This window comes from Dermacentor silvarum, chromosome 10 (assembly GCF_013339745.2).
Source record: "Dermacentor silvarum isolate Dsil-2018 chromosome 10, BIME_Dsil_1.4, whole genome shotgun sequence".
In the NCBI taxonomy this organism is placed as follows: Eukaryota; Metazoa; Arthropoda; class Arachnida; order Ixodida; family Ixodidae; genus Dermacentor; species Dermacentor silvarum.
This window is the reverse complement of record NC_051163.1, coordinates 61,626,539-61,651,667: the sequence shown is the minus strand read 5'-3', so window position 1 is coordinate 61,651,667 and position 25,129 is coordinate 61,626,539. Positions and strand designations below refer to the sequence as shown.

Below are 25,129 nucleotides of genomic sequence, written 5' to 3'. Positions count from 1 at the left end.
GCTCCTGCGTCTTTCGTTCTTTGGGGTGCCTCTGTGTTCGAGTCCCACCTGCGGGCAGTAACGGCAACAAAGAATCTACAGCAGCCTTCGCGATGCTGCTGAATTGCTCGAATTGGTGGAACCGGTGGACGATAAACAACCATACACGACGCCTGTGCAAGCTATACACAACGCTATAACTTCACTGCCTTGCAAATGATGACATGCAACAACACAGTTCACCATGCGAATTGTTAAAATCGCACTGTCTTCATTCACTTGCGATGCCTCATACGCGAAAGACCAGAGCGCTGCGCTAAACCGTTGGCGCAGATCTACTAACAACGCCCCTTTACGACAGCATGGGGTGCTGAAGCTGTCAACCGAACAGCTTGTAGCTACCCAGGGACATGCGGTTCACGGTTGCATGAAGGCCAATATCCAGGAGCCAGTGCAATTCGTGTTGCATTGTCGCACCACACGCATTCGCACCACAATCATCTTCACTGAATGTGGCCTATATTGGTTCCGTCAATAAAACACCCAGCCTGGGGCACCCTATTGAGCAGCGTATACCTCTTCAGATCACTATTGCTTTTTTCTCACACCATGCCAGTGGACACTCGGCCGGCAACACACACTGATCATGTTCCTCGGAATGTTTTCAGTTACCCGGTGGCGTCAGAATGGCGCCGAGACTTGAGTCTCGATTCAAGATGCGGCGCTCTACATGTCGACCCCACCGGCGTGTGAGCGTCTGGAACCCTTATCCCCTTAGAGAGACTCGGGCCCACAACGCCCATCACACCACCCATCGCCGCTCCTCAGTTGCGTGTACAACCTGGACGCATGTCGACCCCACGGGCGTGTGAGCGTCTGGAACCCTTATCCCTCGGGCCGATAACGCCCATCACACCACCCATCGCCGCTCCTCAGTTGCGTGTACAACCTGGACCCATGTCGACCCCACCGGCGTGTGAGCGTCTGGAACCCTTATCCCTCGGGCCGATAACGCCCATCACACCACCCATCGCCGCTCCTCAGTTGCGTGTACAACCTGGACCCCTGTCGACCCCACCGGCGTGTGAGCGTCTGGAACCCTTATCCCCTTAGAGAGACTCGGGTCCACAACGCCCATCACACCACCCATCGCCGCTCCTCAGTTGCGCGTACAACCTGGACGCATGTCGACCCCACCGGCGTGTGAGCGTCTGGAACCCTTATCCCCTTATAGAGACTCGGGCCCACAACGCCCATCACACCACCCATCGCCGCTCCTCAGTTGCGCGTACAACCTGGACGCATGTCGACCCCACCGGCGTGTGAGCGTCTGGAACCCTTATCCCCTTAGAGAGACTCGGGCCCACAACGCCCATCACACCACCCATCGCCGCTCCTCAGTTGCGCGTACAACCTGGACGCATGTCGACCCCACCGGCGTGTGAGCGTCTGGAACCCTTATCCCCTTATAGAGACTCGGGCCCACAACGCCCATCACACCACCCATCGCCGCTCCTCAGTTGCGCGTACAACCTGGACGCATGTCGACCCCACCGGCGTGTGAGCGTCTGGAACCCTTATCCCCTTAGAGAGACTCGGGCCCACAACGCCCATCACACCTCCCATCGCCATGCCAGCTATGATGACCCACACTACGAAGAGCGAAGAAACAGTGACAATGACTCTGGTGACTGATGCTGAGGATAACGGTGCTTATATCTCTATGGAGTCATGAATACAGTATCTTATATGTATATATTACGACTGAGTATACAGGCGGAACCCAGCGACTAAATAGTGATGACTATTATTATTATTATTATTATTATTATTATTATTATTATTATTATTATTATTATTATTATTATTATTATTATTATTAGCCAGGCCCAGCTACGCTAGTTCACAGGGGTATGTTCCATTGCACTTGGACCCTTTCTGCACAACCGCCTGGATCGGCCCACATCCCTCTTTTTTTCTGTTAACGTGCTACAAATTACGGCTTAAACAGCTCCGCTAGTAAAAAAATTAGCGTAGCTTGCACTGGAGGCGCGATGCCAAAGAAGCAGCGGAGCTCATGGGCACCTAGCTAGTCCTCGCTTTTGGGCTAGGCTAAGCACTACCAAGTCATTACCAGCATTTTATAGAATTTATTTATTATTGATCGTTTATCGACTAGCTATCGCAAGCTATTTGCCACTTATTTGGGCTAGGCGAAGCACTTGTGTCATCCCCAGCGTTTTCCTGAATTTATTGATTATTGATTGATTACCGATCAGCTATTTATTGGCTATGAATCGCTATCGATGACTGCCTAAGCTTAAGTAGTCCCAACCATGCTTAGCTAGACTTAGCCAGCCAGGCTCAGCTTCGCTAGTTCACAGAGGTACGTGCCATTGCGCTTGGATCCTTTCTGCACTGCCGCCAGGATCGGCCCACATTTTTGGATTCAGCAGAGACATTAGGCCCGGCTTAAGATGTTGCACTTTACTAAATTAAACCTGCTAAGACATGTAAAGAGGACAAAATTGATGTATCATACACCACTCATATACACTAGAGATGGGCGAATATCAACTCTTTCGAATATATATAGTAAGCAACGAATATCGAATAGTCATACGCAGATGCGTTAATTTAAAGCAGGAATAATTACTTTGGTTTAGTGAGGTACGACGCTTGTACTGACTAGTGCAAAAAACAGCAGCTAACTGTCGGGGACAAAATATAAGTATTAAAGAGTCACTAATTGTCGTTAAAGGAACTGTACCGAATTAGCCTGTCAACAACTTCAGAGCCTGGTCGCAAACAAGCTTTCCAAGAATGAATGGATGCTGTAAAACTATCTTTACAAAAAAAAAAAAAAAAAAAAAAAAAAACACTATTTATTTAGCGTTTTTTTCACACTATTTTTTTAGTGCAGAAGATTACCAATAATTGAGGCAGTGAAATGTATGTAAAAATTGAAATCCTGCAGTCGCCTCCCCAGTTCACCGCTAAACCTAATTATCCTCCAGCAACAATTATGCGTCATCAAGCACACAATTCCATAAATAAAGCAAACTTTTCTACGCTTACGTTCCTAGGGTTCGGGGTTCGGCGCATCGGCTTGGTCGATCTTTCGCCGAGAAAAGGGTTGTTTAGAACTGCACTAACTATAGTATCGGCGCGCTCTAGTCGGCAAGCTAGCCGACCATGGAAACAGTGGCATAGCAAAGAGGGCCAGTCCCGGAGAAAGTAGTAATAACGCGCGGTCACATAGGTCACGTGGTGGGGTGTCTCCGCGTCTTGCCGTCTTCACTGGCAAAAGCAGATGATCGCTATGGTGCAAAACACCATGCAGGTCATAGTCACTCGCATGCCATTTCTTTAACCGCTTCACGAAAGTTCGCTTCTTATATTCCAACGTGTTGGTTGCATCTGCGTAACTTTGTTACGCTTTTTCATTCTAATTTTCCAAGCAATCGTGATTTTCTAAACACGGCAGGGCAAGAAAGTATCTATCTGCATGCGCGCATGCAGAACCGTCGCCAATTATCGCATATACAGCGCGATATTTCATTGAAAATTAACAATTGACAAAGTCTAAAAGTCGCTTGATGACCGAATGAAGCATGAACTTTAGGCGAATCCGTGTACTGCCAATTCTTATGCTGGCTGGGCCAGCACAGATGAAGCTCCCGTTGACACTAGCTATATATCGCCAGAGTGCCTTAGTAGAGTCTGTAGCAAACTCCGTGTTATGGCCCACTTTCGCGAACTGAGGTCTCTGAAACAGTTGCCTGCCCATGCAGCCAAGCTACTACTGCCACATCATATAGTTAAACTGACATATTCTAGAACTTGGGGAACCTCTTCCATGCGACTCTCGCACGCAACAGGTAGGGGGAAACTTGGCAAATACGAAGGCTGGGAAATACTTTTACAAAGATACTTCAACGCGACAAAAATGTTGCTCCGGAAATGCCGTATACTTGACGTCATTGACATTATCGTATAACGTCATAATGACGTCATGACTGCCTTTGCCTTACTGCGACACAACGTCAGCGAGTTTAGATGTCATGACGCACATCTAAACTCGCTGACGTTGTGTCGCAGTAAGGCAAAGGCAAAAAAAAAAAAAATTAACAAGTGGGCCGTGTTTTCTCTGATTGCGGTCGCTTGTGACAATAAATAAATAAATAAATAAATAAAAACAAAGAAAAAAAAATAAAAAAATTAGTGGGTTTTACGTGCCAAAACCACGATATAATTTGGACGCACGCTGTACTGCGGGACTCCGGATTAATTATGATTACGCGGGGTTCTTTAACGTGCGCGTGATGCACGGTATGAGCTTTTTCGCATCGCAACCCGCTGACGTGCTGCCGCTGAGGCGGTGTTCGAACCCGAGACCTAGAGCTATATACCGCGGCGGGTCGCATATGGCAGCTGCAGCAATCGTAGAAACGGAGGGAGTCAGTGTATAGTGACGTGATGACTCGACCAAAGAGCTTCTGCCAGCAGCTAAAAAAATGGCCCCAAAAAACAGTGCGACCAAAGAGCTTCTGCCAGCAGCTAAAAAAATGGCCCCAAAAAACAGTGCGAAAATCATGTGAAATCTGCGACACAACACATACGTTCATTGGCGCCTCGGCTGGAGAAGAATTTACCCTGATTTGTGTAATTACTTCATTTTCTTGGTAAAACAGAATGAGGCGAGTTAGCTAGGTTACAATATTTATCGGAAATTAGTGCCTAGACACCATGGCCAAAGTTGTGAAAGCAGATACAGACAAGCACAACTCAGGATTGTCGGGTTTCGTGTTGCTTTTTTTTTTTTTTTTTTTTTTTTTTAAATGAGTGCTCGTTTGTATGCAGTAAAGGAATGCTAAGACATCAAACGAAGCTATAGGGACACATATTTGTACTTAGGAACGCTCGGCATATAATCCAACGTCTTCTACAATTCCAGAATGTTCGCTGGTCACAACCCTTGACAGTTCTTTCAGTATACACCGATAACCCGGGGTTTTCGTCCGAGACAGGTTGAAGTTTCGAGCTACATCTGTATCAGCAACAGCTCTATTGGGGGATGGTGGCGAACCTTGCATGAACGTCCGAAATGAGCCTCGCGTGTCTCGATAATGATGTCGGCTAAACACGTGAAGTGATCGAACTCACAAGTATACGCTAAATCACCTTAGCATTCGTCGCGTTTCGCAGTTGCAGCCCTTCTCACAGCGATGTCTCCCGTTTGCTGCAAAGCCGTTACAGCAGCAAAGTGTTAGCTGGTACAGATCGGTTGCCTTCTACCAAGTTTTCTCCATCGTGTGTGATAACATAAGAAACTAAATAACGCTAGGTCGAAACGCGGGAAAATCCACTTTTAGGCTCTGAAAATTCAATATATATTCAGTTTCAGTTTATTTGCCCCTCTTATTTACAGGAGCGGGAGCAGAAGCTAAAGGCTATGCAGCCTGACAAAGCTAGGCCTCTGCATCTAACGCAGTTCGACGAGCAGAAGCATGCAATAATCGCGTGTTGATCAAAAATCAGCAAGCAAGTACAAAAAAAAATACAGTTTACTATACAACACTACAGAAATTATACAAACTTTACAGCTATATATACATAAACTATACATACACAAACTATGTATACAAAAATAAAACAGCAATATAACTACAACAATGACAGGAAAAAAACATGAAAAAGGAAAAAAAAAAACTCATTACACAAACTCAGTATTACGTTCTATAAAAGCAGAGTTGTGGTTTGATAGATATAGGCATCAATATCAAAATAGACATTTATAGGCACAGTGAAAATGCCATTAAATTGTTTCTAGACCCATAGTTCGCGCTTATATGTTGAATAGGCACGATAGGGACGTAAGGAAATATTAGGCATTTTTAATAACAGGCAAATAATGGACCGTTCTGGTTTCTACTTATCAGTCACCTTTTTACCTCCAATACAAGGTATATAGAGTTAATTCTCAAATAAATGATACCACTTAAACTGATATAACATCCCGCTAAATTCACTCGAGTGTAATATCCATATACACCTACCCCACTTAGGGGGCTAGGCCAAGAGTCGGGAGGTTTGCATAAATGTATTACGGTTACTAATTAAAAAAAATCATGCTCTTCAATCTTTTTTTCTGCAGCTCCGCCGCGCATCTGAACATTATTATAACGATAAATGAAATCAAGAGTAGACAATAACCAAAATATACCTAAAAAAGATAAAAAGCGTTAAGAAACAAATGAGCAAAAACATGAACTATTAAATCGCTATGGTTCGCAGAGATATTTTTTCATGACAATGCTTATTTATGCCCGCGGGGGTGACCCGGTACAGAATCCCCCCAAAAATGAGCAGAACAGGGGGCGGGCCAAGGGCGGGCCAAGCTGTCTCCGGATTTGCAGTTCTTTTCCTCAGGGAGTTAAGACGACGGCAGTCTAATGATCGCGTGATTATAAAAAAAGTTGGCAGTCACTTTAGCATACGGTAAAGAAGATGAAGGCGAAAGCCTGCGCGCTCACGAGACATTCGTTAAATTACTTGGCATTCTCATTCAAACGCGTTGTTACTTCCTGTTACTTGTCTTCTCCCACCAAAGGTCGTGGGTTCTATGGCCTTAATTAATTCTACCTTAATTACCTTCGCCCTAATTAACACCAAGGTCACAGGTTCAAGTGCCTTAATTAACTATATCTTAATTATATGCTCCTTAATTGACACCAAAGTTCTTGGGTTCAACTCCCACCAAAGGTCGAGGGTTCGAGTGCCTTAATTAACCATATCTTAATTAACTTGTCTTAATTAACTTTCCATTAATTAACACCAAAGTTTGTGGGTTCGACCATTAATTGAGGCACCATAATTTTTGTTTCCATAACGACGAACGGTCATATTTTCGATCCATGAGCCATTTAAGGCTTTCGCCTTAATACAGTGCGAAAGTGACACAATGAATTGGATAGCTAGACCAGATTTGGGCATGTCTAAATTTAGGGGTAGAACTCGACAGCGTAGTCTCGTCAATTTAATTTCCAAGTGGCGTATTGTACACAATTTGCTGCTGTAAAGGAATGGTGAGTGCTGGAGTCGAATAGATGTCACCCGATTTTGCAGCCAAAAGAGTGCACTTGCGAAACCTGACTCGTCGTCGGAAGCAGAGAAAACACATGCAAAGGGAAGTCAAACTCACATACCCGCCATTTCTTCCAAAAGTAGACCTTTGTGCCCAGGTCGTCCCAGAAAGCTGTACCTTTCTCGTACTTTTAAAAGTTGCCTTTTCGTGAAACTTAAGTTCCGTTCTTGAATACGGCAGTAAGTATAGAGTTGTCAATACAGCCGAACCAGGATATATCGAATATGAAGGGGATCACGAAAAGTTCGATATATAGGTAATTCGATATATAAATTAATAGGCCCTGAGGTGAACGGCGGCTTACCGATCGGCGCGTCCGAGAGCCGCTAAGTTACTGCAGACAACTGGGGGAAAAAACAAAAGCAACCGCACTTTATTTACCTGCAAAAAAAAAAAAAAAATGATGGACCGCTTTCAACTTCATTGCGATGTAGACGTTGATTCTTTTCTTTACACTTGCAGCGACCATCGGTTGCGGAAAATAAACTCACGAATAGGCACTCAACCCACACGACGACGCCACGAAAATCGGAAAGAAGCAATGTTGACGTTCGAGGTAGCACGCGGGCTAGCCGAACAGCTCGACGGGGCAAAATTGACTGCACAGACGACCCACGTGGGTCAACTGACTGCACATTCTCTTCTCCACCTCCAGGTGCCAGAAGACCTCAAATTGCACAAAGAAGTGCACTTACAGGTCTTCGGCGTGGCGGCGCGTTCGATATATCGAATGCGCTGGTGAACGTGAGCCCTATACATTTGCATAGGGATTTTCAAGGGGGCTTTATAGCTGTTCGATATACACAATAATTCGTTATACGTGGATTCGATATATCCGGGTTTGACTGCTTATGGGAATGATCGGACGCAGTAAGGAGCACAACGCTAACGAATCCTATTACCGCGGCTGTCGTGGAAGGTGTGGGATCCGGTTTATAATCCAGTCTTCCCAACATACAGGGAGAAAAAAAAAAAAACGAAAAGAGATTTTAAAACTAAGTTTTGTCCTTGAACCCTGATGAGCCATTACCCTAGCGGGCAGCTGTCCTTTAGTTCTCAACCACATCACGACATCAATGTTTGCTGTCCAAATCCAGCCGTACAAGCCGTTAAGCACGGAAAAAGGAGAAGTGACGCATTCATTTCTTTTAAAATATCTGGCGTCCAGAAATGGCGACAAAATTACAATCTCTGGACGTACAAATATTAACGTACCCACCCACCCATTCAAGGATTTGTTTTGCTTACAGTGCAACTAGAGAATAAATTATGGTGTGGGCTCGATTACCCAGAAGTCACCGATCTCACGCGCTGGCTCGAGACGAATGGCCTCTTACGGCGAGATCGCTTGCATATGAACGAGGAACTGTCACTTATCAGTCAGACATAGGACATAGCGGCACGCCGCGCGCAGCGTCGCGCACCGATAAGCGTTCAGTCGCGCGGATATGTGTCAACGAGCGTCGGTGATCTACTCCACATCGTCGGATATTACGGTCAATCACGGTAACCATCACGATGCGATGCAGGCAGCGTGTACTACTGACATTGGACGGTCGCCGGGTCCCCGTTAGACGCCAATGAATCTTGTCGCGATTCTCGATAAGCTCGCGTCCGCTATCCTATTTTGTCTAGCTGCACTTATGGAGAGGAAAAGAGGCCCCAAGCGAGCGAGAGAAATCAAAACCTCTTCCGAGCCGTTCGTTTCACCTTGCGCAGGCTACGAGAAGCCGCCGCGAGGGGGCCTCGAACCGCGCGTCAAGATGGCGGCGTCCGCGAAAGTTGTCGACCCAGCGTCATGGTCAAGAATGCTGAGTATATTCCCTGGGAAGTTCTCGTTTGCCTTTTGCTATGGCTCCGCTGCATTACCGCAGAAGGGCGTCACGCAGACGAAGGTAAATTTATCCTTTCACTTTGATCCTTTTAAAAGTTTTTGTGACGGCGCACTGCACACATGCCGTCGAGCTTCGTTGGTCGCACAATGCGACTTTTCCGTCTTTAAACAATAACAGGGCACTGTTTCCTCATCGCGGAGACTTGTGTCACACTTCCGTAGAAGCCGGAAACAGCTGTGAATACTGGGAGTTAACGCGCACGATTGCCAGCGTGCTGTTGAGTGTCGCGTTTAACGGGTGTGGTTAGCAGACGACTTTTACTCACGGATGAGTTGGATTCGAGGTGTTCTTTCACTTTATAGTCAATCTGCCCGTTGAATGTTCTTTGGTAAGGCACCGTGACTTCCTAACGATCTGGTCTATGTCGTCGGGATGCAACGAGATAAAAATAAAAAACAGTTGTGTGATCTGCTTCGTTCATTGAACTTTGATGACCCTTCGCGACGCCTGCCCTGACCTTTCCGATTGAGTGCGATAGACAACCGTTATTTATAAGCCGTGCGTGTCTTCGACCGTGCGTCTTTGTTTATTTAAACGCGCCCGGCTTTTGACGCGGTAGCCTGTAATAGCGGGTACGGTTGCGAATGTTTAGAAAGCCTCAAGCATGGTGTGACGCGTCTTGACCTCGCAGAGCAACATGCTGGACGTGATCATCGCCGTGGACGACCCACTGTCGTGGCACAGGGAAAACCTGAAGCAGAATTGGAGGCACTACTCCTTCCTGAGGTACGGCGGGCCGTACCTCGTGAACAAAGTCCAGATGGACTTCGGCGCCTATGTTTACTACAACACGTTCGTGCCGTACGATGACGGGGTAAGTCTTGGCCCAAAGCACGAGTTGTACGTACTGTCACCACATAGTGTAAACGCTGTTTTAGCGAATGCGTCCACAACGAGCGTAGCTGATGAATGCACGAACTCGTTGAGTGACCGCCTCCCTGCATGCGGCTACCTCTCCTGTTGTACTTTCAGTCTGTAGAAGGACAGCTTCGCCGAATGGGCATATTTACAGCAACACTGCTTCAAGTGCGGCCTGCAGCTCTGATAGTGGCAATTTAGACCCCCCCCCCCCCCCCTCTTTGTATGTACGTGAAATAAAAACACACTTACCTGCTGTACTGATGATTATAGTTAAAGCATGCAAAAAATGAAACGAAACCTGGACGTTCTCTTTGTGCCTTGCGAATGAGCTTTACAGTGCTCTGCATATTTGATAACGCATATTTGACAGTGCCCATTTGGAATTGTGTTGATGCAACATGCCTTGGCATAGTCCGCCTTATGCTGTGTTGAGACTGTGATGGCCAGCCCTCTTTTGTGAAAAGTCGGGGCTATGTAGGAGAAGGCTATTTACTATTTCCGGGGTGCAATGCCGCACTCGGTAATCTGTCTTGACTTTAAGCTATTAAAGCAATCTTAGCAGATCTGTAGGGCTAGCAGTTGTCTCATTTTCTTATTAATAGCCTTTAAATAATACCTTCGCGGGTGACACAGGCACCTGTAGTTAGCAGACGTGAAGCACATTGCTTATAAGATGTTCAGTGTACCATGGGCGCTGCCCAATCTCAGATGTCATGCTGACAATATAATGTATACCGATGAGCCATGCAGGTTTTCAACCCTCTAAGTTAACGTAATTTCCAGACTCTGCTAATGAAAGCATTTTTTTTCAGTATCAGAAACATCTTTTTTTTTGCAAGCTTTTCAGGACACATGCACTCTTATTTAAGATGTAAAATTTTGCTTGAAGGCTGCTATATATATATATATATATATATGCTATCTAAACCTGTGCTTTTCTCAAATTTCAAAATTTTATTGCACTTGACCTTTAACACTCTGGCCAAACCAGTTGCCACGCTCTAAGGAAGTTGCAGTCAGCCGAAAGAGGCTGGGTGTCGCACATTCATTGCCCAGCTCCTTGAGTTTTCCTGAATATAGTGTTATAAAAGGTAGCACAAGAGATGTAACACTCCATTGACGACCTTAAATAATGTGCACAACCCTTTAAGTCAAAAATTGCTTAAAGCACTGTGAGTGTGGTTATTTCGATTCGGTTATGATTTGTTAGTGACCTTTGCACTGGACACTGCATAGCCAAGCACTGGATTGCCAATACCTTAATGAAAACCTAGTGCACTCAAAAAGGTTTTGTTAGAGGTGTGGCAGGGTTCCTTTAAAGGAAGAAGCCGCTTGTGCATTTATTCTGGTCACTATGCATACTCTTTCCACGTCAATATTCAGCTGGAAACAATGCCAATAGGCATCTTGCCCTGCTCTGACTGAAGCCAGTGTAACAGGCTGTTGCCTAGGAAATTGACACCGGAGCCTGAAGTTACTAGCCTGAAGTAAATGGTTTACACCATTTACCCAATGGTGTAAACCCATGTTGTATGCTTCACACTCATCTTCATTTTTGTATTTTCGAAGATTGTGAATGGTCTATCACGTGTGCCCCTCCTGCGTGTCCCATAATTTGAGCATGCACCATATACCTTGAGGCTCTCACTTGTCGCTAGGTTGTTGTGTTATGTGCAGTTGTGATGTTCTACACCAATGTTGTTCAGTTGTTTGGTTCCTATTGTGGCCTACGTTGATACGTGTGCACATTGTTGCTTACTTGCAGTTAATGAAGTACGGAGTCATCAGCACAGACCGGCTTATCACAGACCTGCTGGACTGGGAGACACTCTACTTAAGCGGACGGTTACATAAACCAGTGAGTGCTCTAGTTTTAAGCAAGTTGAGATGGTGTGGCTTCTATGACGATAAGGTCTTCATTCCTGGCTTACGTGTCAAGGATGTTAAAATCACATAGACACATGTTTACCAAGTCTTTGCCATGGCTAGTTAGTCATACAGACTGTATATTCCTATAGTCGCCAATAGTTGCACATAGCTGCATCTCTTGTGCCCTATTTTGGAACAGTTGCCATGGGTTTATGCTTGGGCTTCTGTGTGAGTTCATACTCCCAGCTACATATGTAATAAACATAGCTGTGTTCTTGGATAGTTTCATACATAAGCAAAAAAAAAAAAGAAAGGTGCTAGTAGCAGCTTGCAACGTCAGCGTTCGTTCTACCTTTCGTTCTTGTGATCACATATGCCCTTCTGGCTTCTCAAATTAACATTCACAAACCTAATTTATCGCTGCCAATTAGTCGTGTTCGTTACTTCTTGGTCTATGACTGCTACATTATTGAATTTTTTCAAATATTCCAGTGGAAAAACATTTCATACAGTGGCAAGGCACTTCCAAGTGATCGTGATGATTTAATTGTGCACATTCCCTGCATGTCATTGTTTGTTTATTCACTAAAATCTATGTGGTAAAATGGATTAATAGTCATGTATGCAATGCACTCAACTGCAATAAAGAATCAACGTGATGCAGGCATAAAACAAAATTTGAACCTAATGAAAATTATAAGGACGGCCAGGAGGGGTGCTTCGCCAATGAAGCGATCCCATATCATAGAAAGCCATTGTGGAAATATCAACGTGCAATGAATGATACTCACGGTAGTTTGAATGATTGCCGTGCGACATTTCCCTCTACAAAACCTTAGCAGTACTAGTTCTTGTAGGGGTCTAATTAAGACGACTGCATTGCCAATTAGAGTTTCAACTGTACCAGGCTTCAAGCTGGTCAAGATGTCATGAAGCACTAGTAGCCACAGTTAAACATAGTAATAAAACACAGCTTTTGTCAAGAAAGATGGTTAAGTAATAGACCCTTTTATTCCGATTACTTCCTGAAGAGATTTATTCGTGGGCCAGTCAGTCAAGGTGGACCATTGTTGTTGTAAAGACAGTGCACGTGTGGGCACATGTAATGATAAGTTCACTTACGCAGCTTCTTTGTGAAAAGAACTAGACACATTATTTGATAATAGTATCCTGTATAGCAAACCAGGAAAAAAAACTGCGAAAAAAAGGACAGTAAGTGATTGTGTTGGTGTGTTTGCGCATGAGACTGCAGCTGTGCTGCCTTTACAGCAACCTTTGACTTCACTTGCTAAATATAGCACAGCAACAAGAAAAGCAAACAATGTCAAGATAAACAACACCGTGTTGTAACTGTCCAGCTTTTCCTTTCCATAGCTGTGTTGAATAACAGGCAGCTTGTATGTAAACATTCTATATCAGTGTGCACTTATTGCAGTAAGTGTTTTACATGTAAACGTTTCTTATCATCTTGTGTGTGCTGCCTGTTGTTTGCAAAGTGCCTAAGAGCTGCCGTTCCCTGACCATATCACACAACTGAGACTAGTGAACATTTTCTAAAAGCTGCAAGATAAAAAAATTTTTTTTCTTTTTTTTTTTTGCAATCTGCAAAAATCTGCTAAGGGGCATTTGAAAAATTCAAATGCCCCTTAACTCCCATATTCAATAATCCGATATGGAACACATAGGATCCCGTTTAAAAACCCGTTTTTCCCATATGGTAAATGATGTTATTGGATATAGGAGTTATGGGGAATATGAGGTTTTTCAGTAGGGCCTGCAAACTCAGCCAGGAGCAATCCCTCGAAGGCCTGCAAGCCTGCAAGGTTTTTCAAATATAATTCAATGTTCCTTGCAACTTCGTGATAAGTTATGGCCTTTAAGATTTTACCATACAGTCCTTGAGGGCCTGCCTCACTAGCACCTACAGTGGTTCTACTCGATATGTCCAAAGCACCCATGCCGCCCCATCTTCTATACTTTGCGTTCGTCTGATTTGTGCTATGATGCTTTTCCCAGAATAAACTAACCTGCATGACAAGAAATTATTTTGCGTCACCATCTACACAGTATCAATTTGCAGATAATGACTCTTTGTTAATACAGATAAGACTTTCTAAATTCAATTACAAATGAAACCTTTCTGGTGGCAGCCATACTTAGATGTTCACTGCAGCTTATATGTTCAACCAATTACACTCAACCATAAGCTGTTGCTGATGGTAATCTTTACTGAAGGGCTCCCAGTCATGCTTCCAAAGTGTCTTACAATTTTGTGAATTAGTTATGGCCCCAATAATGTTACCAGCACGCTTTATCCCTTTATCTGCCGATGACGAGGTGACTCATCACAGCATGCGTCCTCTGGTGCCGATGGGAAGCTAAATTGTCAACTTTCCGCAATTTTTGCACGTGTGTATATCTGCAGTTTATATAAATTTTGACTAATAAGTAATACACAATGACTTTTTTTTTTCAAGCAACGGCAGTTCCGGGAATGATTCCAGGAATGCAATAGGCATTGCTGGAATCATAATTTTAGAAAAAATTGGCATCAAATGTGCAGGTCTAAAAAAATTCTTCACTTTTAAGAAGTTTTTCGAAATTTGTCATGGCAGTTAAAGGGTTAAAATGACTCACTGTGACCAATGCAATGTCTTCCTCACTCCTGTGCAGTTTCTTTTCAGTAGAGTCAAACCTCGTTTGTAATGAAACATGATATAACAAAATAATGGCTATAACGAAGTAAGTGAAATTCTTCTTGAAATTCCCATAGGGATTTAGAGTGCAGTACATGCAATGATGGATATAACGAAGTAATTCTGGCTCCCCTTTCAGCTTCACTGTAGCGAGATTTTACTGTATGTCGTTTTGTATATCTGTATTGATCTTTTGAAAATTGCTTATACATGCCCGAAGAGGCAGCCGGTTCAGGAGACAACAGGAGTGTACCGGACACCACTGTTGACAGCGTTTATTGGACAATGTCGCTGTGTGATGATGATGATGATGGTGAATTGCGCCGAAATTTTGTCCTTTTTATGCTTTAATTGTTCCTATGTGCCTTCCTTAGTATTTTTTTAACTGTAGCTTTAAATAGCCTCTTGCGGTGATGAATTAATAGATGCTAAGGTTCCCAAAAAGGCAAAACTTTTTGTTAAAGTGACGAAGAACTCGCTTAGTTTAGCAACTTTCTTGCTAAATTACCAACACTGCAAGACTTATTTTCACTGAAAGTGTTCTGAAAAATTGGTACTGTAATATAAGCTTTGCACGGTTTGCTATTATGCTGGTTATTAAGTTTCCTAGGATTGAACTTCGGTGCGCTATTGTAGATTGGAACAGGGAGGGTATATTTCTAAATAGCTGAGAAATCAATAAAAGCTAAGCTTCCTTTATTTAATTCTTTGACCCCCAATTCCAAGCTGTACTCGTCATGGAAGGTTGTACCAATATCATCAATGATGAGTCACACTCATTCAGCCTGATGTTGTGCTGCTCCCACCCCCAAAGACGAGTTACGGTCTGTAATTGACATTGGTTTCAGTTTTCAACACTAGAGCATGGTAGAATTCCGGGAAAAAAAACAACTAATCAAGAATCAAGTAATATATTTTCAGAATCAGAATGGCATCGATAGAATTATTCATACTTGACTTAAGCGCAAAAAAACGGAAGATCTGTCTGATCTTTCTTCTTGTGGCCCTCGTTTTTTTGCACTTCAGTCAAGTATGAATTCTTTGAAACTCGCGCAAATTTCAGCTCTTGTAAATAAAATTATTGCTACTTAAAAAACTTGGGGAAATTTGGTACACTTTTCCAGAATTAACTTGGGGGTTACAGGGTTAATAGTTGAACGCCTTGTAGTTGAAGTTTGTTGCTTGTTTTTAAAGAGTCCCTGAAATGGTTCGGACCAATTTTGCAGGTGCATAAGGTACATTCGCAACACAATTTGAGTGAAGCGTCTCATATTGAGAAAGCTATGCACGATTAAAAGTTACCCTCTTCCCTAGCCATACTTTTCCTCCTCAACTCGTTAACGGAGTGATCGGGGCTAAGCTCCACCTTCACTGGCTTCACGTCATGATGTGACATCGTGTTGTTTACTTCCGGTGTCTTGGAGCCAATGTGCCAGTGAGAGCTATTCAAGCAGTGTGTGTTTGCAAGCGTTCTGTCGCAAAGCCCAATTGCTGCAAGAGCACAGTATTGTGGTAGTAATGCTCTGGCGTGAAGTGATGGCCGCAAACGCGTAGATCCTGGCTCCGATTGGATACTGACAGCCCGATGTGCTGCAGCCACTCCGCTCACCTCTTGCCTTGCAGAGGGACACGATGCTGCAGCCTGACATGTCATCGATCGCTAGATTTGCAGCCCGCATTGCAACAAGTGCGATTCATGGCGTTTGCGAAAAGAAAACTCAAGACCAACACTTACCGCGCAGCTCGTGAGCGTCATCACGGAGCATGTTGTAACACAAGCAGACGACACTTGCTGTGTGCCGAAAGTGCTGTGAGTGTAGTGATAAATTGTTGTTCTGTATTACAGTTAAACCTACTTATAACGAACCTCCATATAACGAATTCCTGGATATAACGAAGTTCTTCTATTTCCCGCCGTTACTCCATAGAAGCACATGTATTTGAAACCTCTACGTAACAAAGTGGCAGCGGGAGACCCTCTCGAAATAACGAATTTTCCACGCCGACAACCTAGAGATTTCGCCCCAAATTTTGTAATTTTTGCACGAGCAGCAAGCGGAAGCACCTTCTCCGCCGCGACGGAATGCGAAGCGGCGGCATCGCGCTTGGCGCGCTCGAATTCACGGCGACTGCGAGGCGAGAGTGAGCGCACGTGTACGTGCTGTGGGGATGCGCGACTCTCACTCGTCCCCTGATGTTTTCCCCCGCATGGCTCCCGTAATCCGGCTTCACCGCGTAGCTTTACGGCGGCGGAGTTGCAGCGTATTACGAGAGATGGCGTTAGTGTTGCGCTGCTAAGGCCACCTGATGGCGGGGGGTTAGGTGGGCGCAAAAAGGAGAATGCGGTTCCTCTTCAGGTTGGGATCGGCAAGCGATGCGGACGTCCCACGCGTGCGCCGATCCGCGCTTCGCTAGACTGTCTCGCGTGGCTGGGAGCCGGGCACCGGTATGGACGAACACGGATCGTCCGAACGCGCCACCGTTCGCGTGACCGTACACGTGAACGACTAGGCGATGGTGTCATAGCAGGGGGCGAACATATTCGCTCGCTATCCGGTCGCGGTGAGTCGGACTTCCTTGATTTGTCGCACACCCATGTGACTGTTCTATGCATAGTAATTAGGCTAGCGTGTATCAGTGTATGAAAGGTGGAATAAATGCCCTTTTGTTTGTTTGCACTACTGTATTGTCGTTTCTTTGTCCCAAGAGCACGTGTGAGACCCCACAGTGCGTGCGAGCGTGTGCGAGGCGGGCCTGCATCCCTCGACCCGGCGATCTTGCCGCTGCAGGCGTGACCTTCCCCCTCCCTTGATTCAAACCTGATCCCGCCGCTTGCTGCAGCTGGGGTGGTATTCTGTAAGAGTCCAATTAGCGGACTGTTCATTTCGGCTGTCGCTGATTGGCTGCTGCTTCACGTGCAGGAAGGTGCCAGCCAGTCTCCTTCCTGCTCGTGAACCAGCAGCCAATCAGCGACAGCCGAAATGGACAGTCCACTAATTGGACTCTTACAGAATACCGCCCCTGGCCTAGCCCGCCAAGCGGGCACTCTCCTTTTCCAGTTGATATTGCCGCAAGTCTCTGCACTTCACTAACCTGACACTAGGTGACACTATATGACGCCATCGTGTCGCTCGCTCTTCGTTTCCGATGCTTCGCGCTTGTGCGAAACGACACACATCCACGCATCCAGTACCTGGTGTGACATTCCAAGTATGAGTGCTTCGACGAAAACGGAAAACGGGTGTGCGTTAGAATCGAGGGCGCGTTAGAATCGAGTAAATATGGTAGGCGTCTCTTTTTCAGTGCCGAACCTGCGTAATTTTAGTGCCGAACCTGCGTATAATGAAGTTTTCCGGGAATTTGTCAATTTCGTTATATCCAGGTTTAACTGTATCTTTCTGTTACTTTTTTTTAGCAAAACAAGTTAACCAATATTCCAACTATTATGAACAGCATTTGTTTCCTATAATGGAAAAATTACCGATGACGCAACGTGGGTAGCCAATCGGAGAGCTCGCCTGACTGACATCGCACGCACCCGCCTTGTAGATGATGACAGGGCGGCTGAAATTTCAGGGAAGCGGTGCCGCTGCGATCGGTAGCGATGCACATTTTAAAAACCATTTTAGCACTTAAATGTGTCATGTCACTTAATGATCAGAGGACCTGCCCTAACGACTCAGTATGTTTGTACAAAATTGTCAATATCGTTCCAGGGTCCCTTTAATTATATGTTGTATTGTTCCTAGACGTATGTGCAACATTTGACGAATTAACCAAATAAGCTCTGTGGAAATCCGCAACTGGAGGAGATATCATGCAAGGAAAAATTGCAATCTCGATAACGTTATGTAACGCAATATTTTCAGGTTTGCTTTAAAGGGGCTGTAATAAAATAACTTATTTCACCATCGTTGCATTTTATTGCGATAGCAATTATATGGACACTCAAAGCAGATTTCTGCCGTCGGCGACGCCGTCAGGTTCCGTATGACGTCAACGGCGATGAAATCGTCGCTGCGCCCCGTATGCTGTATGTGCGAGTGAAAGCGCACGAGCGACGCGCACTTTCATGGGGAGCGAACGCACGGCGGAGAGCAAACGCGCGTTCTGCTGCCGTGTACCCTGAAGGGCTGCAGAATTTAGCGTCTCTTTCCTCCTTTACAATCACCATATATATATATATATATATATATAGAGAGAGAGAGAGAGAGAGAGAGAGAAAACACGACTTCTTCCATCGCGCGAAAGGCCGTGGGGGGGACAAGAGGTGACGTTTAGCTGCGGCACCAAATGCGTAATTATATAAAAAGTTGCAAGGCGAGCAGGTGGCAAAGACTTCTGAATGCTGCTCGACGAGTGTCCCATTCTAATCTCGTTGAAAACCTCCGAGCCGCCCCCAGAGGCACCGGCAACAGCCACCAACGCCGCGCGCGTTCGGTGCGAACGCGGGCAAAATGCCGACGGGGTCGACAACAGTTCTGCGCGTTGCTGGTGCTGCTGCATGTCCAAGTTTATACAGCTGATAAAACTACTATCCTTACTCCCTATAGCTCTCTACTGATTTGCTATCGAAATCGATGCTTTCGCCTTTCGGGTGAAACTGCGACATTTGTTCTTCAAATGACATGACCTCCTTATTGATCACAAGCCAATATACTAATATGGAATTGTCAAATTGGTGCCAAATTCTTGGTTAGCAAGCTCTTTCTGCAGAGGTGTTTCTGCGGAGGACTTTAAGCCGGGCATATTCTGCTGTGCTTCCTAAGCTGTGGCGCATTATTCCTTCCAGGGTGCATTGCAACAACTTGTTTAGTACGTCACTTAATATCCCTTCACTGAGTTCTTGCGTTGCACTGCTATTGACTGCAATATGTATGACAACTTGAGAAGTCAAATTCATGTTGTGAACAAAGCACTGTCATTAAATTAATTACTGCACGTTTGTGAATTGTGTGTTTTGACCGGTAATCAGTGGTTGCGCTCGCAGTGATCTAGTGAAGAAAATGCAGGTAAATTTTGGATGTATGTGCTTAAGGGCCAACTGCAATGAATTTTCACTTGACCCTTAGTGTAGGCATGTATGCATGGATGTATTATTATTATTATTATTATTATTATTATTATTATTATTATTATTATTATTATTATTATTATTATTATTATTATTATATAGTGTTATATATTATTATATGTTATACAATTTATGTACTGATGTATTCTCACCCCTTATGTAATGCCCCTGCGAAGGTGTCTCTAAGGTATTAATTGAAGTGAATTGAAATCTTAGACTTCAGAAAAAAAAAGCTACCTTTAGATAGTGTAAATATAAAGCAGCCTCTGTGGAAATATTTGTGTTCATAATTAAGTGGATGCACCATGAAAATCTAGCAAGAATAGACTATTTTATACACAAACTAAAAGAAAAAAAAAGGACTGCGCCTTTACCGCTCGCCGGAAGTGACGCATGGCCCAGAACGTTAGAACCCAGCATGACTCCTCGGCATGACCTCCGGAAATTAGGCAACGCGGTGGCGGCACGTGTGTCATTATCCGCTAACCGTCATTCAAATGTCGCTAAAAAGAAAGTTAAACAGTTACCAGCCCTGCAGCCCTGCCAAGATTTTGCAGTAGTATATACTTTTGTAACCAATTCAGCCAAATTAACATTTTTGTTGCAGTGGGCCTTTAGTGAAGGTGTAAGCTGAGGGCATGCTAGCAATGCTTTCTCTAGAACACCTACCTGCTGACATTAGACGTACATATGGAATTGCATCTGAGGAAGAGCACTGTGGCAACTGTGCCCTACACTTCCAGAATAGCGGCAGTGGAGCAACCTCTAATTGAGGCTTATCCCATGTGGATGAAGAAGCATTAATCGGGCTGCAATAGGTGCTGCAGAGCGTGGTTAAGCACACTTGGCTTTCTGCAGTTCAGTGTAATCTGAGGGTGCTACACCGAGTTGACTTGAACGCTTGCCAATGCTTTTTAAAACCATATGATCACCAACTTCAATTGCCATGATGTTGGGTTAAGCCATAAGGTCGCACTGCACTCAGCACACGTTTCGAACTAGTCACAAAGTTAGTTGTCACATGTTGGAACAGCTGAAGTTCAATATTTCGTGATTAAATGGAAAACACAGTTCATGAACAGGAGAAGCAAGGCAGACAGACACAGTGCTGACTTCGGTGATACGTATCAACTGGCTCAACATCAAACTCTTCTTCATACTTGGCCAACATCTACCCATTAAAGCAACAAAGTGAGTCACCAAAGTTTTTGTGTTGGTGCTCTTTAAATGGATGCACTTTCAATTTTTATACAGTCATATACTGTTAGTATATGACTGTATGGTTGTCGCGGCTACACATTCTACCAACCATATTGTCACGTGACTGTGTGCAGGCAGGCAGAGATGGAGTAAACTGTAAACAGTTAGCTGGGTGAACTTGTACACTCTAATCTAAGATGAAGCTCAGCGATGGCAATAGCAACAATTTCCAGGAGCAGTGATTGAATCGAATGACGGCCAGGTGCATCTTGCTGCTTTTATCTGTGCATCATTGAATCTTCCAGGCGTGCTCGGGGCAACAAGATAATCTTGAGTGCCACAATCGCCTATTAGCAGTCTTCCTACAAACTGATACATCATGGGCCTGTGTCTCAGGAAAGTACTACAGTCAAACCTCGATATAATGAAGTTGTACTTGCAGCGAAAAACTTCGTTATATCGAGAATTTCGTTATATCGAGGTTTAGTTAATTCAACAGAAATAAGATGTGGAAATAGAAATAGTTCGTTACATCGCAAATTTCGTTGAATCGAGGTTCGTTGTATCAAAGTTTGACTACTACTTTCATAACTCAGGAGTTATGTCATACTGCAAGTGCATTCTTGCGCAACAGCCGCGTAGCAAAAGCGAGTGAAACTCTCGTGGCAGTGTACATTTGTATTGTAGCTTTGAGGACTAAGTGCTTGTTTCATTGTCTGTGTGCTTATCCAGTACAATCTTTCAACATCTTCAAAGATCCTACCTCGTGAACCGAGCTCACTATCATTTCGGAACGGCTCGCTTTGCAGGTTCGAATCCTGCAAGAGCCGACAGCAGAGATTAAGCGCGCCATGAGCCTCAACTACATGACAGCCATACACACAGCGCTGCTCATGCTGCCGGACATCTTCACCGAGGAAGAGCTCTACCTCAAGATTGCGGGGCTCTCCTACGTAGGTATGCTTGCCTTTTGCTAGATATGTGTGATAGTATACCCTCAGCAATGAGACTTTGTAGCATGTGCAAGCGCTTGGTAACCCTTTTGAGTGTCAGGTTTTCTAAAGCAAAGCTTCCTTAGCAAACCCTCCCAAAGTAGCTCGCTTGGTGAGCTCCACAGTAACTCCACAGTAGCTCACTTGGTAGAGCGTCACACGTCGTGCGGAGGTTGTGGGTTCAGCTCCCGCCATTGGTAAGTTGTCTTTTCTTCCACTTTCATTTCCCTTTTTCTCTGCTATTTCTTCTTTTCAATCAAAAATACACTTTAACTTCCCCTGTGCTTTACTTATCTTCACTGCCTGTTGGCTTCACGTGAGAAATATAGGTGAGAAATCCAGGACCCCCCACTATATGGCGTCCCTTATAACCCGTAGTAGAAGAAAGTGTACATTAGCCAATTCAAACTAAAACGTTATCAGCGATACCTTGAATGGCTGTTGCTGTGCATTTCGTTTTGTGGTATCAGGGCACCCATACGGGGGTGTGGAAATGTAAATTTTTTAATTTATTATACCATCAGGGGTCCCGTGAGGGACATTACATGAGGGGTAATGTGTTTGTTTATGTGTTATTAAATGATTAAATATTAAACGTGTTTATGTGTTTTATTTTATATTAAAATATATGTTTTATTTTGATTTGGCGAGTGTACACTTTCATCTATTGTGGCCTTCCCTTGCTAGATGATTTTTCGTAATACCGCTGACTACCTTCATAAACTACTGTGCAGTTTTAGGCCATTAAGCCCCACAATTTGATTTTCTGACTAACAAAAAGTCGAGCCCCTTCAGTTCCAATGATTCTTTTTCAGTTGCTGCTATACCGGCGAAGTAAAGCCTGTAGTGCACACAACCACGTGGCAGGCTGTAAAGAGGAGTCATGCACGACATGACGTCTAAGATCACCCGTGTGCTTAAATTTAGGTCTTGGAGATTAAAGGGACACTAAAGGCAAATATTAAGTCGAGTTAGATGGAAAGATTATGCTTCGATAATAACGAATTGTTAGTTCGTAATGAAAACAGAGCTCTTGTAAGCGAGAAAATGACTAAAATAGAAAATCGGAGTGGCACCATCTGTTGTCGACTATGGTACCTCTTATGTGTGGTGCCAGCACTTCTGATTCACAGAGAACGGCCGCGACCCACCACTGCATACGGAATCGCTTTTCTCTGTTTACAACAGCCGAGGCGGCAACGTGTGACAATGGACCACCGGAGGTTCAAGTGACCAGTGGAGGCTCAAATGACCGGAACTGTTTACCTGAACCCAAGCAGAGCCACAGAGTGACTCACGCAAGCTGAACACCTACACCCGCCAAGCAGTACGCTTCGTATATAGAGCTAAATAAAGAGTCTAGAAAGACATAACAACGACATAGAGGGCGGTCACGTGGAGATGACGTCTAGTCCTCCTTGTTGACGTGGGTGGTTCAAATTGAGAAGCGGCAGCGCGACCTTCGACGGCAATTTTCTAGGCAAAAAATGTATATATTGGCATACAGAAAACGATGATATACTTCCATACGAATACTCTGTCGATCTAGCTCGGGTTAATACTCTCCTTTAGTGTCCCTTTAAGGTGCACATGGACACTTTTTTTTTTGTCTGTGGCGTGAAGGCTTGTGATGGAATTTGACCAGCAGGCACTGCAGGCAACAAGAATTGGTCACGTTTCTACGAGACTCCAAGGTGATGTTTGAGAACTGACCAACTAATCTGCTAGTAACATCGCATTTAAGTGCGTATTGTGGGAATTCTCAGCTTTCATGCAAGCATTCAAGCAGTCTCCTTGTTTGCTGAGGGTTAACCACCAGGGGAAGAGATTAAACCAGCACAAAATATTATCTCTCACACGCCAAGGTGTCCCGCATGTTTCCTCAAACAGAACAAACACTTTTCATGGCAAGCTTGCCATGATTTCAGAGCATGATTCCGCTAACTCACGCCTGCGCGTGTGAAATCTGGTATGTAAGAGCGCTACTGACTGCCGAGTCCGTTGTTCTGTGCATGGACGTGGCGTGCAGCCTCGTCAAATTAAAGCTAGCGCCATGACTAGGGCGCTCCAGCGCATGCTCGAAGAAAAACCCGTCTGTGTCAAAATTAGAAAGAAATCACCACTTCATTTTACTGATTTATTTCAAGGAAAGCTTCATTACATCGGGTTTCATTAAGTTAGTTTCGTTAATTCGGGTTGATGACAACATTGAAGCCTATGGGTACCTGCCGGGGAATGGAAATTTCTTCATTAGATCGGGAACTTGGTAAAATCGAGTTTTGTTGGATCGAGTTTTAACTGTAGATGTATCACAAAAACCTTACAAAAATCTTTTCTTAAACTTAAAAAAAAATGGAAAAAGAAACCGCCCCGCCATTACCACTCGCCATAAATGACACAGAACTTGGAATTCTGAAACCCAGCTCAGGGGCACTTGAACATTATCTCCAGGATTGGACAGTGCCCACGGCATGTTGAAAATCTCCGAGACCATGGTTTGGGATCTGCAGTATGACAGTATGGTTACTGGCCCATATGTGGCTTACCAATTGCTGTCAATTACTCACAGGGGACCCTGATCATGAGAAAGAAATTCACAGAATAAAATTGGGTTGGAGTGCATACGGCAGGCATTGCCAAATCCTGACTGGGAGGTTACCACTGTCATTGAAAAGAAAAGTGTACAATCATTTCATTCTACCGGTGCTAACATATGGGGCAGAAACTTGGAGTTCAACAAAGAAGCACGAGAACAAGTTAAGGACCGTACAAAGAGCGATGGAACGAAAAATGTTAGGCCTAACGTTGAGACAGGAAGAGAGCGGTGTGGATCAGAGCGCAAACGGGGATAGCCGATATTCTGGTTGACATTAAGAAAAAAGAAATGGAGCTGGGCAGGCCATGTAAGGCGTAGGGTAGATAACCGATGGACTATTAGAGTCACATAATGTGTACCAAGAGAAGCGAAGCGCAGTCGAGCACGGCAGAAAACTAGGTGGGGTGATGAAGTTAGGAAATTTGCAGGGCAAGTTGGAATCAGCTAGCGCAAGACAGGGGTAATTGGAGATCGCCTTCGTCCTGCAGTGGACATAAATATAGGCTGATGATGATGATGAATTACCATCCCCTCTCATGAACGAGAAGAAAGGGAACCGAGGGGCCCGATTTTTTATTAATCATATCATAAGAAGCCAACAAACAATGGCACCAAGGACAACATAGGGGAAATTACTTGTACTTACTAATTGAATTAAAGAAATGATAAATTAATGGAAATGAAAACAGATGAGAAAACAACTGTCCATAGGTGGGGAACGAACCCATGTCTTCGCATTACGCGTGCGATGCTCTCACCATTGAGCTACCGCGGAATCGTTTTCGCATCCACTTTCTGGGGTATTTATGTTTTTGCAACT

The 25,129-nt window shown here is 44.5% G+C and overlaps 1 protein-coding gene across 2 annotated transcripts in view; it reads left to right on the top strand.

Moving 5' to 3' along the window:
• Positions 1-8,540: 8,540 nt before the first annotated feature.
• LOC119465791 (phosphatidate cytidylyltransferase, mitochondrial) overlaps positions 8,541-25,129 on the top strand; it is a 32,524-nt gene continuing 15,935 nt past the window's right edge. Inside the window, exons 1-5 of one of the 2 annotated variants that reach the window (XM_037726243.2) lie at positions 8,544-8,632; positions 8,846-9,021; positions 9,653-9,835; positions 11,648-11,740; positions 21,531-21,678. In XM_037726243.2, the coding sequence (XP_037582171.1) occupies positions 8,575-8,632; positions 8,846-9,021; positions 9,653-9,835; positions 11,648-11,740; positions 21,531-21,678 (658 nt within the window). In that variant the 5' untranslated portion in view covers positions 8,544-8,574. Of the gene's footprint in view, positions 9,022-9,652; positions 9,836-11,647; positions 11,741-21,530; positions 21,679-25,129 lie in introns of both variants that reach the window. The other variant, XM_037726242.2, reaches the window with a different exon arrangement.